The sequence below is a fragment of the Ailuropoda melanoleuca genome, chromosome 13 (assembly GCF_002007445.2).
Source record: "Ailuropoda melanoleuca isolate Jingjing chromosome 13, ASM200744v2, whole genome shotgun sequence".
NCBI lineage: Eukaryota > Metazoa > Chordata > Mammalia > Carnivora > Ursidae > Ailuropoda > Ailuropoda melanoleuca.
Genome location: NC_048230.1, coordinates 11599930 through 11613676, shown reverse-complemented (window position 1 = coordinate 11613676; position 13747 = coordinate 11599930). Strand labels below are relative to the sequence as shown.

Sequence of the window (13747 nt, the reverse complement as noted above, 5' to 3'; positions counted from 1 at the left end):
TGGACATTCAATATCAAAATCAGGCATGTTTGATGTGAATTATCTTCTCCTTCATACTATGATACTAAAAAATTTTTAAAAACCTGACATAGCCGTGAAAGAGGAATTTGTGTGGAAAAAAAAAATACAAGGTGGAAGCTTACTGACTTCCCACAGTTTGTCTCCATTTAATATATCACATACATTTTAAGTTTCTCAAGTATCATGACTACCTTTCATGACAGGATGTAATTTCTTAGAATACATAGCCAGGTCAATCGTTAGCTAACTCTAAAGGAAATACCGTTTTTAAAATTCTATTTCCATTTTCAATCCTCTTTATCAGACAGACCATCTTTTGCTTAATGATTTAAGTTTTTTTCCTTTGCTTCTCTTTTACCTACACCATTCTCCTCACCAATTTTTCAGTCTTTTGGGGGATTCATGAATCCCTTGCTCTCAAATCACACATTAAAATAAAATTACAGCAGAGAAAAACTGATTAGGACAAAATATAAGCTAAAATCAAGAGTGTTTACAGACCCACGTGGGGGGCGGGAGCCAAGTCCCCCGGAGCCCTCCCGAGAGCACACAGCTGGACAGCAAGTGTAACTGGGGTGGCCTGGAGCCTAGTGACACCAGTGCTGGCACCACAGGAGGCTGGTGCCCAGCCAAGACCAAGACCGGATGTGTGGGGCAATCACAACTGGTCTCTGGTCTGTAGCCAGAGAGCTGGCAAGAGAAGGCTGAGCTGGCCTGGATGAAACGTGAGAAGCACTGGCGGGAAATGGAGGCCAAAAGCGCTAAAAAGAAGGAGGCCATGGGTGCCATGAAGCTGGGAACCCGGAAGCTGGACTGAACCGCCANCCTTCCTGGAAACCTATAAACTAACAAGACTAAAACAGGAAGAAATAGATTTCTTTTTTTTTTTTTTTAAAGATTTTATTTATTTATTCGACAGAGATAGAGACAGCCAGCGAGAGAGGGTACACAAGCAGGGGGAGTGGGAGAGGAAGAAGCAGGCTCATAGCAGAGGAGCCTGATGTGGGGCTCGAACCCATAACGCCGGGATCACGCCCTGAGCCGAAGGCAGACGCTTAACCGCTGTGCCACCCAGGCGCCCCCTTGCTGATGTATTCTGGCCGTATTTATCATGCGAACCATGCGAGCCTGGCTGGCCCAGGCAGGTGTATCTCACATGTACACAATGGGAGCCACGATAAATTCTATTTCACACAAAAATAATAATAATAATAATAAAGACTATTCCCAAACATATAGAAGCAGTGACTGTAAACGGACAAAAGTCATCCTTCTCACTAGGTATATACATAAATGGTTAATAATGATTCATGTATCTATTGCTGTATGACAAACCACTAGAAATCATAATGCTTTAGACCAATAACCACTTGATTTCTCATGATTCTGTGGATTAGATAGGTGGTGGTTCTGCCATTCTCTCCTGCGCTCATATTCCATCGTCTCAGTTGGCTGAGTGTTGGGCTCAGTTGGGAAAGTGAGAATGATTAAGTGTCTCTTCCCATGTGGACTTCTGCCCTCATATAGTATTGGTGATGGTGACTTAACAAAGGGGACCTGGCAGGCAAATATCTGTCAAGCATGTGACTGTGGTATGTTTCCTGATAGATGAGTTAAAGCAAGTCCCACAAACAAGCTTAGATTCAAGTGAAAAAAATGAAATCTTGCCATTTGCAATGAGGTGGATGGAACTAGAGTGTATTATGCTAAGTGAAGTCAGTCAGAGAAAAGCAAATACCATAGGATTTCACTCATGTGGAATTTAAGAAACAAAACAGATGAACATGGGGAAGGGAAAGAAATGAAATAAGATAAAGGCAGAGAGGGAGGAAAACCATAAGAGACTCTTAAAAATAAGGAACAAACAAGGGTTGCTGGAGGGGAGGTGGGTGGGGGGTGAGGTAATTAGGTGATGGGTATTAAGGAGAGCACTTGATGTAATGAGCACTGGGTGATGTAATGTGCAACTCATGAATCACTAAATTCTACCCCTGAAACTAATATGACACTACATGGGAACTAACTTGAGTTTAAATAAAATCTTGAATGAAAAAAAAAAAAAAAAGATTCAAGTGGGAAGGCCCTACACAAGAACATTGAGAGATGTGATCAGGAAGTTCGATTCACTGAAAGACATACTGTAATAATTGGAAGTAGTGTATGTTTCAAAGTTATTTGATACAATATTCTGACTAGAAACTATTGTTTTGACTAAGCTACAGTGGTAGCTTCACCTGAAACCATATGTAGAAATATTACTCTTAATTCATATTCAGTTACTGTGTGTTGTGCAAAAGCTCCATTATACCAAGAAGAAAAAGAAAGGTATAAAGTTGTATGGCTTTTCAAGAACCATTACATACAGTAAGTCAATACTGCTTATTGCTTACAATACAATAATGTTTATTTAGCAATTACAGATTTGCAATACAAATTTGTATTTGTACCATACAATAAGCAATTACAGATTTGAAAAAACATTATGAATCAGAAAGTCACAAACTCAGAATGGTCAAGTAATAAGAAGATGTGAAAGAAGAATTAACTGAATTGAAGATTGAGAATTAAAAAAAAAAAAATTAGTAATGTACAATGTACACCTGGGTGGCTCAGTGGGTTAAGCAGCCGACTCTCGATTTCAGCTTAGGTCATGAGCTCAGGGTCCTGAGATTGAGCCCTACGTCAGGCTCCATGCTCAGTGGGGAGTCTGCCTGAGATTCTCTCTCTCTCCCTCTTTCCCTGCTCACTCTCCCTCTCTCTTTAAAATAAATAAATCTTTTTTAAAAATCTGTAATGTACAAAGTGAAGCCATGATGAGAAACCACTACATATTTCTTAGAATGGCTAAAATTAAAAAGACTGATAAAGCCAAAGGTCTGTGAGGAAGTAAAACTAAAAATCTCATACACTGCTGGTAGGACTGTAAAAATAAGACAACCACTTTGAAAAACATACTCCTAACATGTGATTCAGCCACTCTACTCACGTATTGGTCCAAAAGAAAAGAAAGCATATGTTTATACAAATACTTGAAAATTATGCTCATAGCAGCACTATTTTATAAAGGCCAAAGCCTACAAAACAAATGAAATATCCATCAACAGGTGAATGGATAATCAATATTGATGATACTTTAGTCAGCAATAAAAATGAGTGACCTATTAATAAATGCAACATGGATGAATCTCAGAATAAATATGCTACGTAACAGAAGCCTGACCAAAGATTCTGTATGATTCCATTTACACGAACATTCCAGAAAATGCAAACTAAGCTATTGTGATAGAAAGTACATCAGTAGTCATCTGAGGAAAAGGAGCTGAGAGGGAAGAGTTGTAAAGGGATGCAAGGAATATTTTGGGAGTGATAAATATGTTATCTTGTTTGTGGTGATGGTTTCATAGGTGTACACATACGTCAAACAGAAAATTGCACACTTTGTATGTAGCTTATTTTATGTCAATTATACTTAAATAAAGCCGTAAAAGTGTGTACACACAGGTTTTTTGGTACAATTTATGATTCTAAATGGGGAGTAATGTCAGTATATCAAAGAAGCTGTGTTAATAAATAAAACTGACAGCATTTTAATTTTTTGTGCTACAACATTACAGCAATTGAATGCAAAGTACGCAAGGCTCAACTGAACGCAGAAAACCAGGAGGAACCAGGTTCTCTATGGCTCAGTATGACCATGTTGCTCAGGCTACAATGTACTTAGAACTTATTTCTATATGGTCTTTGTCCATTTTGCTCTTTTCTCCCTAACTGAACTGTCTCCACTCCTCCTTATACCCCCGTTTCAACAAAGTATCTTCATCATCCTTTTTCAGTAAAATTCTTTACTTACTAGTGATTTTTTTATTAGTATTAACATTTCTCTTTAGAAGTCCCAACTTTTAATCAGGATTATTGCTCTGATTACAACATGGCATAAATTTCCTCCACACTTGTTTTCCCCATAAAGTCTCTTTTAGTGCGAAATTTTACTGAATATAAGGGTGCTGCTCCTCCAAATACACTCTGCATTGTCTGCACCCTGCTCCCTGCCTTGGGAAACTGACCCATACCATATGGATTGTTTCAATGGGCTCTCTGAACTTTCAGAACTCAGCCTCTGGCTTCTGGTTGGGTTCAGCCTGAGGGAGACATCTAGAGAAATGAAAGTATGGTTGGAATACCCCGAAAGCTCCACTGTCAGGTTATTAGTTAACCAAATCCTTCCACCAGAGTTTCTGTATGTGACCCTTTTGATAGGGCTCCCTTTGCAGGTTCTGCTAATGGCTCTCTCCCCTTGCCTGGAAATGGCAAAAGGTCTCAGCTCCCACATGTTTCACTTTAACTTTCCTCAAAGTACTCCACTTGAGTATTCATCTGTTTCCAGCCAGGACTCTAACAAAACAGGTTTTCAGGGATACATATAGCATATAATAGCAAGTAAGGAAGTTCTTTAAAAAATGAAGCCAGCATTCCTTTGGTTTGGTCATATGTTTACATGCAACCATGTTGGTGGGCTGTTTGAGATTTGTACCAATTTCAGGATCACAAGGAAATATACAGCAATGTCTGTAAATATGACCTTTCAACACACCACTTAGGAGTGTCCACAGTTCAGATACAATTTTTTTAAATAAACACATTTTTAAAACTTTCTGTGGTTGAACTATTACATTATAATATGTGTCTCGGTTTACAGATTTGCCCAGCATGCTTCTTAAAACTTTGTAAGTGTGAGTCAAGCGTGTAATATTCTGGCTCTCTGCCTTCCCTCTAAAGGAAAATTAAAAATTTGCTTTCAGGGGCGCCTGGGTGGCACAGCGGTTAAGCGTCTGCCTTCGGCTCAGGGCGTGATCCCGGCGTTATGGGATCGAGCCCCACATCAGGCTCCTCCTCTGTGAGCCTGCTTCTTCCTCTCCCACCCCCCCTGCTTGTGTTCCCTCTCTCGCTGGCTGTCTCTATCTCTGTCAAATAAATAAATAAAATCTTTAAAAAAAAAAAATTGCTTTCAGCGAGTAAGTGAATATGGTGAATGTTGTATAATTAACATTCATGCTAGTGACTTTTGTTTACTAAAGGCAGGGCAACATTTCAAGATATATAAAGTGTACCTCTAAGCCACCTTAAGTAGTAATAGTTATGTCGTCTTATTTCCTTAAGATTTCATTACATCCACAATCAGATGAACAGGGCATACTCTATACGATACTAAAGTCCAGAGCCCCATGAGCAATCCATGATATCGGATACCCTAATATGCTGATCCATTGCATTAAAAACCTCTATGCCAATGTGGCAGCTCTGATAAATGGTATGACAAAGATGTGAAAGCCCATTCCTTAAAAGCAATAAAGAGAGCCACAGAGTCATGCAGAGAGCCAGAAGAAAATGCAGAACACCCACAGGAGTGAAAAATTCCAGAGACGGGCAAGTGGAAGACTTGGTCCTTGAAAGAAAGCCAAGGAACTGTTTGGAAAGCCCATGTATTAAAGCACCAAAAACTGGAAGAACAGCATAAATCTCCTGTTTGTGTCTGCAGAAGTCATACCAGCCCAAAACATGATTTCATCAGACTTTATGAACAGAACAGGGTGAAAATCAGTCAAAACTCAAAATACATGCTATCATATGTAACATCATCTGTGAAATTTCATGACAAAAAGAAAGAGGTATTGCATACCTATTATCCCAAGCAATCGACTTTCTAGTTTTAATTAACAAAACTTTTATTTGGTTTATACACAATTTGAAATGAAGTCTCTTCAGTAACACTTCAGGACCCTGAAACAGTGCTTAATCTCTACCTAAACGACTACTGCTTTCAGGCAGTGGCTACCAAATACCAGCCCCGTGGAATGCTGCCAACCCAAAATGACTCTTTAGCAGTCTGCAACAAAACTGCAAAAAAATTAATACTGAGAACTAACAGTATTGTATTAAATGAATAGTCCTTAATTTTTTAAATTAAGACTTTATTCTTTGTTAGCTATTAAACTTACTTTCTTTCTCAAGGTAAGTTTAAGATGATAGCAGATATTTATTTGAATATTAGTAGGCAACCTGCCCTGTCTTGAAATTACTTTGTTTTGGACAAAGGTTGGCACCGCACTTCATTAAATAAGAGTGTTTCTTGGCCTTGGCAACCACGGCACAATGTGGTTCAAGATTCTGCCCAAGATGGGTGTCATGGCTGTGCTTGTTCGTTCCCAGCACAGGCACTATGCACATCCACGGGTTCACCGATGGGAGCAAGGAAGAAAGGGTTACCCATTATTCATATTATTGGAGTCTGATAGAAAGAGATAGGGCCTCTCTGGACTTCATCATTACTATGTGTCAAAGGACTTAGAGAACATCAATAAAGGAAGCATTTTCCTGATTAATGAAAAATAACTCCTTTATGTTCATCTACCCCTTCTCGAAAGTTATGCAATAATGTAGTACATAATAAAAACAACAAAAACCATTTTTGAAGTGTTTCTTAAATCAGCTAGCTCTATTTTCCAATGCCCACGTCCTTTGTATACTACTGCTATCACGTAAAGGAGATCCCCTTTGCGTTTACTAAACAATGTATTAAAATGAAGAAAAAACAAATCAGGGAGGTCCCTTTACACTCTGAAAAATTCCAACTAAGTAGCTGCGTAACAGTATGCATCACACTGTTTAAAACAATAAAAGTAAAATCAACAACAAAAGTATATTCCACTTCTACAGAAACACTGAGACAAAATACGCACATAACAAAAAGTCTCCTCAGAAGCCGCTGTTTAAATAAGTCTGTGAGTACAACATATTTGCTACATTTTAAAATAATGCTTTACCGACTCTAAAAGTAACTGGCCAGAAAACAGAAAAGTAAGTTTAATACGTGAACAGGACGTTAGAGCATCCTAAATGCAAAGGTGTGTTCTATCCACACTCCTGGCAAACGGGCAAAGGCCTGGGTCCACAGCTAACTGATTGAGCCTCACTTAATTTCAGTTTCCTCATGTATAAAATGAGGATAATACAATCCCCTTCACAGGCTTCTTTTAAGATTAAATGATGTTACACAATGGAAAATATTTAAAAGACCTGATACACAGTAGGCATTCAACATTTGCTTTCCATTCCCCACTGTTATATTAGCACCGTCGACAAGCATATGCCTTATAAAACTTTTGTGTTAGAACTTTTCTTTAAATCCCAGAATCTGGGAAACAGATTCTAAAAGAATTGACCTATAACTAGATTTCTCTGTTATTATATTCAACTTCAGAGTTATTAAAAAGTGTCTAGTCTATTCAACATCACCATCTGCTAACCTACTGCCCACTTAGAATAACTTTTAAAATATATACATACTCACAAAGCACTAGCTCATATTAGAGAAAATTCTATTCACCAACAATTGTAACACTTGCAAGAAATGCAACACAATCCTACATGAAAATGTCCCGGAGACTATAAACTTCTGACAAAGATGCTACACAGATCAGCAAATAAGTGAAAACAAAATGAGAACTTCCTGCCATTGTCTTCCATTAGAAAGAAAGGTATAAAACAAGAGAGAAAAAAATACAGCACGCAGGCAAGAGAGAGCTTATATCCAATAACAACAGGATACATCATGCTAGAAGTTACAGTCCATGAAATGACTTATGAACTTAATTCAAAAGTATCTTTGCATTTATTCATCAATAACCACATTTAAAGCAACGCAGCAAATGATACAAACATATAAAAGTCTCTTACTAGAATGACTCCTCTACCATGAAATAATTTAAGGAGCAGAAATGAGAGAGGGGAAAATAAATATCCACAACTGACTTTTTTTAAATAGGCAAATGCTATTTTAATTAGGACTAAATTCACTGCCCCTGTGGTGATTAATTTTATATGTCAGTAAGGCTAGGCCACAATAACCAGATTTGGTCAAATATTATTCTAGATGTTTCCGAGAAGGTAGTTTTTACATAAGATTAATATTTAAATCAGTAAAGTTTGAGTTAAGCAGATTATGCTCCTTAATGTGAGTGTGTCTCATCCAATCACTTGAAAGCCTTAATAGGAAAAAAAAACTGACCTCCTCGGAGGAAGAGAAAATTCCATCTTTGGACTGGAATTGCAACTCTTCCCTTAGTGTCTAGATTTTGGACTTGCCAGTCTTCACAGTCATGTGAGCCAATTTAAAATCTCAATCTCAACCTCTCTCTTTCTCTCCATACAACTACACACATATATACCCCACATCATACTGGTTTTGTTTCGAATCTGGAGAACCCAAACTAATATGACCCCCATACCATTAAATTCATCCCTCAATAAATGATCTCATCACCAAATCACCTTATCCTTCCTTTTTGCCTTATTTTTTTAATACAGTGATACCTCAATAAATGAATCTTGTAAAAACAAAAACACTGTCCTTAATCATAATACTAATGTTAGCAGGGTTGATAAGGAGTAGAAAACCTTTCAAAAACTGCAAACCTAACTCAGCAGGTAGGTGAATGCCCTCCACGAACACATCTTTCCGTGGGGTTTCCACAGGTCTGCACGCACCTGAACTACAGAGGGCTAAACATGAGGAAAATTGAAGTCAACAGAGTTTCCCTTTAACATAGCAGTTTACCCTCTTTGTCGCTTCCACTCTTGTCCAGCACCTCTGTCAACACATCAGTTCCCAAATTCTCATGCTGGCTTGACTATGGTATTGAGTCCCTCTAGTGAGATTATCGTTTCACTTTCTGCATCTTTTCAACCCCAGAATTTCCATTAGGTTTTCTATAATTTCTAACTCCTTATTGAGGTGCTCTATTTGTTGAGTAATTGTTACCACACCCTCTTTAATTTTGGAAACACGAACTCATTTACTTCTTAGAACATATTTTAAATCCTTATCTATAAAATTTAACATCCGGAGACTATCAGAACAGTTTCTACTGCCTCCTTTTTTTCTCAATGTGCCACACTTTCCTGTTTCTTGGAATGTATCCTAACTTCATGTTGAAAACTCGACATTAAAATTATATAAATATAATATGGTATAATAACTCTGGAAATCTGTCTTCCTCTACAACGTGCAGTTACTAATGTCTCTGCTCAGTTTTACTTTTCTTTAATTCTTCTTATTTTAAAGCCTGGTTTCCTGGGGTTGCTCTATGTCTATGTAGTTCAGTGGTTAGTCAACGATTCAAAAAAGAATTTACTCAAATACTCAATAAAGGCTGTCATCCTTTCGAAAAGGATCTGTGTGTGGGTAGGGTAGCACATTCAACATTCAGAAAAGTTTCAAGGCTCCCCAGATTTCAGTTTGGTCTCCACAGAAGTTAGTATGATAAAAAACACATACACTAAAAAAGTAACAGAGAAGTAACAAGGCTGGAGCCACAGGAAACCCTAAATATGTTTTTAATTCCTTTCTCTTCTTTCTTGTAGGAGCATTATCTTATGGTAACAAAGATTTTAAGATACCAATATTCACCCTCTGAAATAACAATACAAAATTTTAATAGTGGTTCAAAGAATTTTTTAATTTCCTTACCCAGAAGATCCAGTGCTCTTACAAATACCAAGGAGGGGCCTTTTTTCAGCAAAGTTGTCACACTTTTGAGTACCTGAGAAGGAACATAAAATAAAATGTAAAATAAGACTTTGAGAAGTATTCTTGTATATTTTCCATTATTTTCATGCTCTCAAAATATCTGCAGCTGAAGAGATAGCAAAACATTCATTACAAATTGACATAATTAATATACTTGACTGAACAAAAATAGAACAGCTATAAATAAATCTATAACTATTTTTAAAATTGAACCAACATTTAAAATATCTTTTTTAAAAAATTGGCACCAACTCCAATCTTATACATTCTCCATGAGATCAGAAACCACCCCAATTCCACCAATTAATTACCTAAGACTAGTATAATTTTCACGTCAAAAGTAAATAAAAAGAGGTAAAGAGAAAAATTATAAAATTATAGGCCATTATCAATATATATAAATGCAAAAATCCTTTTAAAAATAGTGAACCGAGGGGCGCCTGGGTAGCACAGCGGTTAAGCGTCTGCCTTCGGCTCAGGGCGTGATCCCGGCGTTATGGGATCGAGCCCCACATCAGGCTCCTCCACTATGAGCCTGCTTCTTCCTCTCCCATTCCCCCTGCTTGTGTTCTCTCTCTCGCTGGCTGTCTCTATCTCTGTCAAATAAATAATAAATAAAATCTTTAAAAAAAAAAAAAAAATAGTGAACCGAATAGCAATATACTAGGAAAAAAAGTAAAATCTCATAACAAAGTTGGATCTACCCAAGTAATAATTTCACATCACAAAACCTATACTAATGCAATTCATTATATTAGCATAGCAGCAAATGCCAAAAAAGCATTTGATTCTATACGTAGTCATGATAAGAACAAAAGAAAACAACAAAAGTAAGTTTTCTTTTCCCAATGATTATTTACAAAATATTCTATAACAAAATTGTAGGTAATGCTTTAGAGCATTCCCATGAAAATCAGTAATAACACAAGGATACCCAATTAACTGTTCTTATTCAACCCTATACTGGAAGTCCTAGACAGGATAATGACAATAAACGAACTCAACAATATTACTGGATATAAAACCAATGTAAAATAGCAGCAACAAGCAGAAGAATAAAGTCAGGAAATACAAAAAGGCTCAGAACCACATAAAAAGATGCTCAACCTCACACATGAAAGAAATTCCACTTAAAACTATATTGAAAAACTATATTGAAATTTGCTAATTTTTTTAGAAGTGAAATGGTACTATGGTTATAATTTAAGATTCTTTATCTTTTGGAAATAAATAATTAAATATTAACCAATAGGCTGGTAAGATATCTGGGAGGGGATAGTTCATAATATTCTGGATGAAGGAGAATAGATGCTAAAAGATTAGCCATAAAATGATGGGTAATACGTTCTTAGAGAGTGTTATATTATTTTTACTACTTGTGAATAAGTTAGGAATTTTCCATCAAGAAACTTCTAATTATATTGATATACACTGACCTTTACATAAGACCATCTCAAAAAAAATCCAAAAGTCCTGTAAAATTCCCTGGCCACATCAATCAAAATTCTAAATGCAAATAGCCTTTAACAGAAAAATATGAGTGCTGGGGCGCCTGGGTGGCACAGCGGTTAGGCGTCTCCCTTCAGCTCAGGGCGTGATCCCGGCGTTATGGGATCGAGCCCCACGTCAGGCTCCTCTGCTATGAGCCTGCTTCTTCCTCTCCCACTCCCCCTGCTTGTGTTCTCTCTCTCACTGGCTGTCTCTATCTCTGTCGAATAAATAAATAAAATCTTTAAAAAAAAAAAAAAGAAAAGAAAAATATGAGTGCTAAGATTTCACCCTGCACATATACTCAGCCATGAGGAAAATAACTTGAACACAAAATTATTCACTATAGGGGCGCCTGGGTGGCACAGCGGTTAAGCGTCTGCCTTCGGTTCAGGGCGTGATCCCGGCGTTCTGGGATCGAGCCCCGCATCGGGCTCTTCTGCTGTGAGCCTGCTTCTTACTCTCCCACTCCCCCTGCTTGTGTTCCCTCTCGCTGGCTGTCTCTATCTCTGTCGAATAAATAAATAAATAAAATTTTTAAAAAAAAAAAAAAAATTATTCACTATAGCATTGTCTGTAACAGGAGAAGACTAATAAGTTCTAAATACATAATGAAGTATTTCCCACAGCTATAAAAAAATAAATGTATACTCTATGAAAATATGAAATGAAATCCAAAATATAAAATGGAAAAACATATATATACAAAAAGAGAAAAATATAGAATACCGTCCCATCTTTTGTATAACTTAGGAAAAGACTTATTTGCATATATATACACCCACACACACTCTCTAAGGATACAAAAAAAATCCTAACTAATAGTCACCTATGGGAAGGAGAATGGAAAAAGCAAAAGATAGGGAACAAAAATGGGGAAAAAAGTTTTCATTGTCAATATACTTTATAATGTTTAGTTTTCAAACCTATGAATATATTATTTACCCCGCAAATTTTGCTTTGTTTTCAAATAAGGAGACAAATGCCAGAAGAGATGAGTAAGTGGTTTCTTCTTCTGAGACAAGCTGGTAGACTGAAGACATCTTATCCCCTCTGAAAATTCCAGTTAAAGCACATTACATCAAACAGGGTTAAAAACTATACAATAGGCAGGAAGATACAACTGGATCTCTACAAATGAACATCTCCAGCGCTGAGTATTGAGGTACGAAGTGGCGGGGAGCTGTGAAACCGCGCACAGATATTGGAAGATAAACGGAAGGGGGAGGGAGCCACCGCGTTCAGGCGCCAGGAAGCGGTAGCCACCTGCACGGGGGAGCGGGTGGACTTGAGGATGGCACCCACAAGAAAGCAGACTGAGACCGTGAGCTGGGGAACGTGGGCGACCAGTCTGAAAACCAGAGCTCCTGTGCGCTCACTGGAACCAGACTGAGACCGGGAGCTCCGGGAGTGCGTGGGGGCAGCTGGCGGCTGGCGGTGTTAGAAACACAAAGGACAGAGAGGCGCCAGCCCTGGAAGTGAGGGCTGGGACACCAGGTGTGGGGCGCACATCCCAGGACGCTGCAGGGTTGAGCAGCACCAACAGAAACAGAGTTAAAGTGGCCAGAACATCAGTGGAGAATGGGCCACAATCCCTCTGTTCTGAAACAGAGGCTGAGATTCGGCTACTGCTGCTCTGTCTCTCAGAAGAGGCACAGCAAACCGCCAGGGAAAACCACCAGAGAACAAAAGCCTGGTAATACTGGCTCACAGTGTGCCCATCGCCATCCGCCCTCAGAGGGGACACGTAGACTCTACCCAAACAGGGTTGACTGAGTATCTGTGTTGCAGGCCCCTCCCCCAGAAGGCACGCTGAAAAATCTAGAAGCCCACATCCCTAAGATTCCTATAAAACAAGGGCGCACGGCCTGGGTCCCGGTCAATAATTTGGACTCTAGACAACCCCTCAACCTCTCCTCATCAGAATGACGAGAAGGAGAAAGGCAACCAGCACACCTCTACCACAGAGCTAATGGATATAACCATTAGCTGGGGTAGCAATTCTCATATCAGACAGATTGGATTTAAAACTAAAGACTATAGTTAGAGACATAGAAGGGCACTATATTATTGTTAAAGGATGGNCCCGGTCAATAATTTGGACTCTAGACAACCCCTCAACCTCTCCTCATCAGAATGACGAGAAGGAGAAAGGCAACCAGCACACCTCTACCACAGAGCTAATGGATATAACCATTAGCTGGGGTATCAATTCTCATATCAGACAGATTGGATTTAAAACTAAAGACTATAGTTAGAGACATAGAAGGGCACTATATTATTGTTAAAGGATGGATCCAACAAGTGGATANGTTAAAGGATGGATCCAACAAGTGGATATGACAATTGTAAATATATATGCCCCCAACAGGGGAGCAGCAAGATACACAAGCCAACTCTTAACCACAATAAAGAGACATAGAGATAAAAATACATTAATAGTAGGGGACTTCAACACTCCACTATCAGCAATAGATGGATCACCTAAGCAGAAAATCAACAAAGAAACACAAGCTTTGAATGCCACACTAGACGAGGTGGACCTCATAGATATATATATAACACTACACCCCAGAACAACAGAATACTCATTCTATTCTAATGCCCATGGAACATTCTCCAGAATGGACCATGTTCTGGGTCACAAAACAG

The 13747-nt window shown here is 38.4% G+C and overlaps 1 protein-coding gene and 1 pseudogene across 1 annotated transcript in view; one reads left to right on the top strand and one right to left on the bottom strand.

The window, feature by feature from the left end:
- BCAS3 (BCAS3 microtubule associated cell migration factor) overlaps positions 1–13747 on the bottom strand; it is a 621209-nt gene that overhangs the window by 523527 nt on the left and 83935 nt on the right. Inside the window, exon 7 of the mRNA XM_034640661.1 lies at positions 9548–9620. Within this exon, the coding sequence (XP_034496552.1) occupies positions 9548–9620 (73 nt within the window). The remainder of the gene's footprint in view (positions 1–9547; positions 9621–13747) is intronic.
- Positions 6172–6411, top strand: LOC105239383 (annotated as a pseudogene).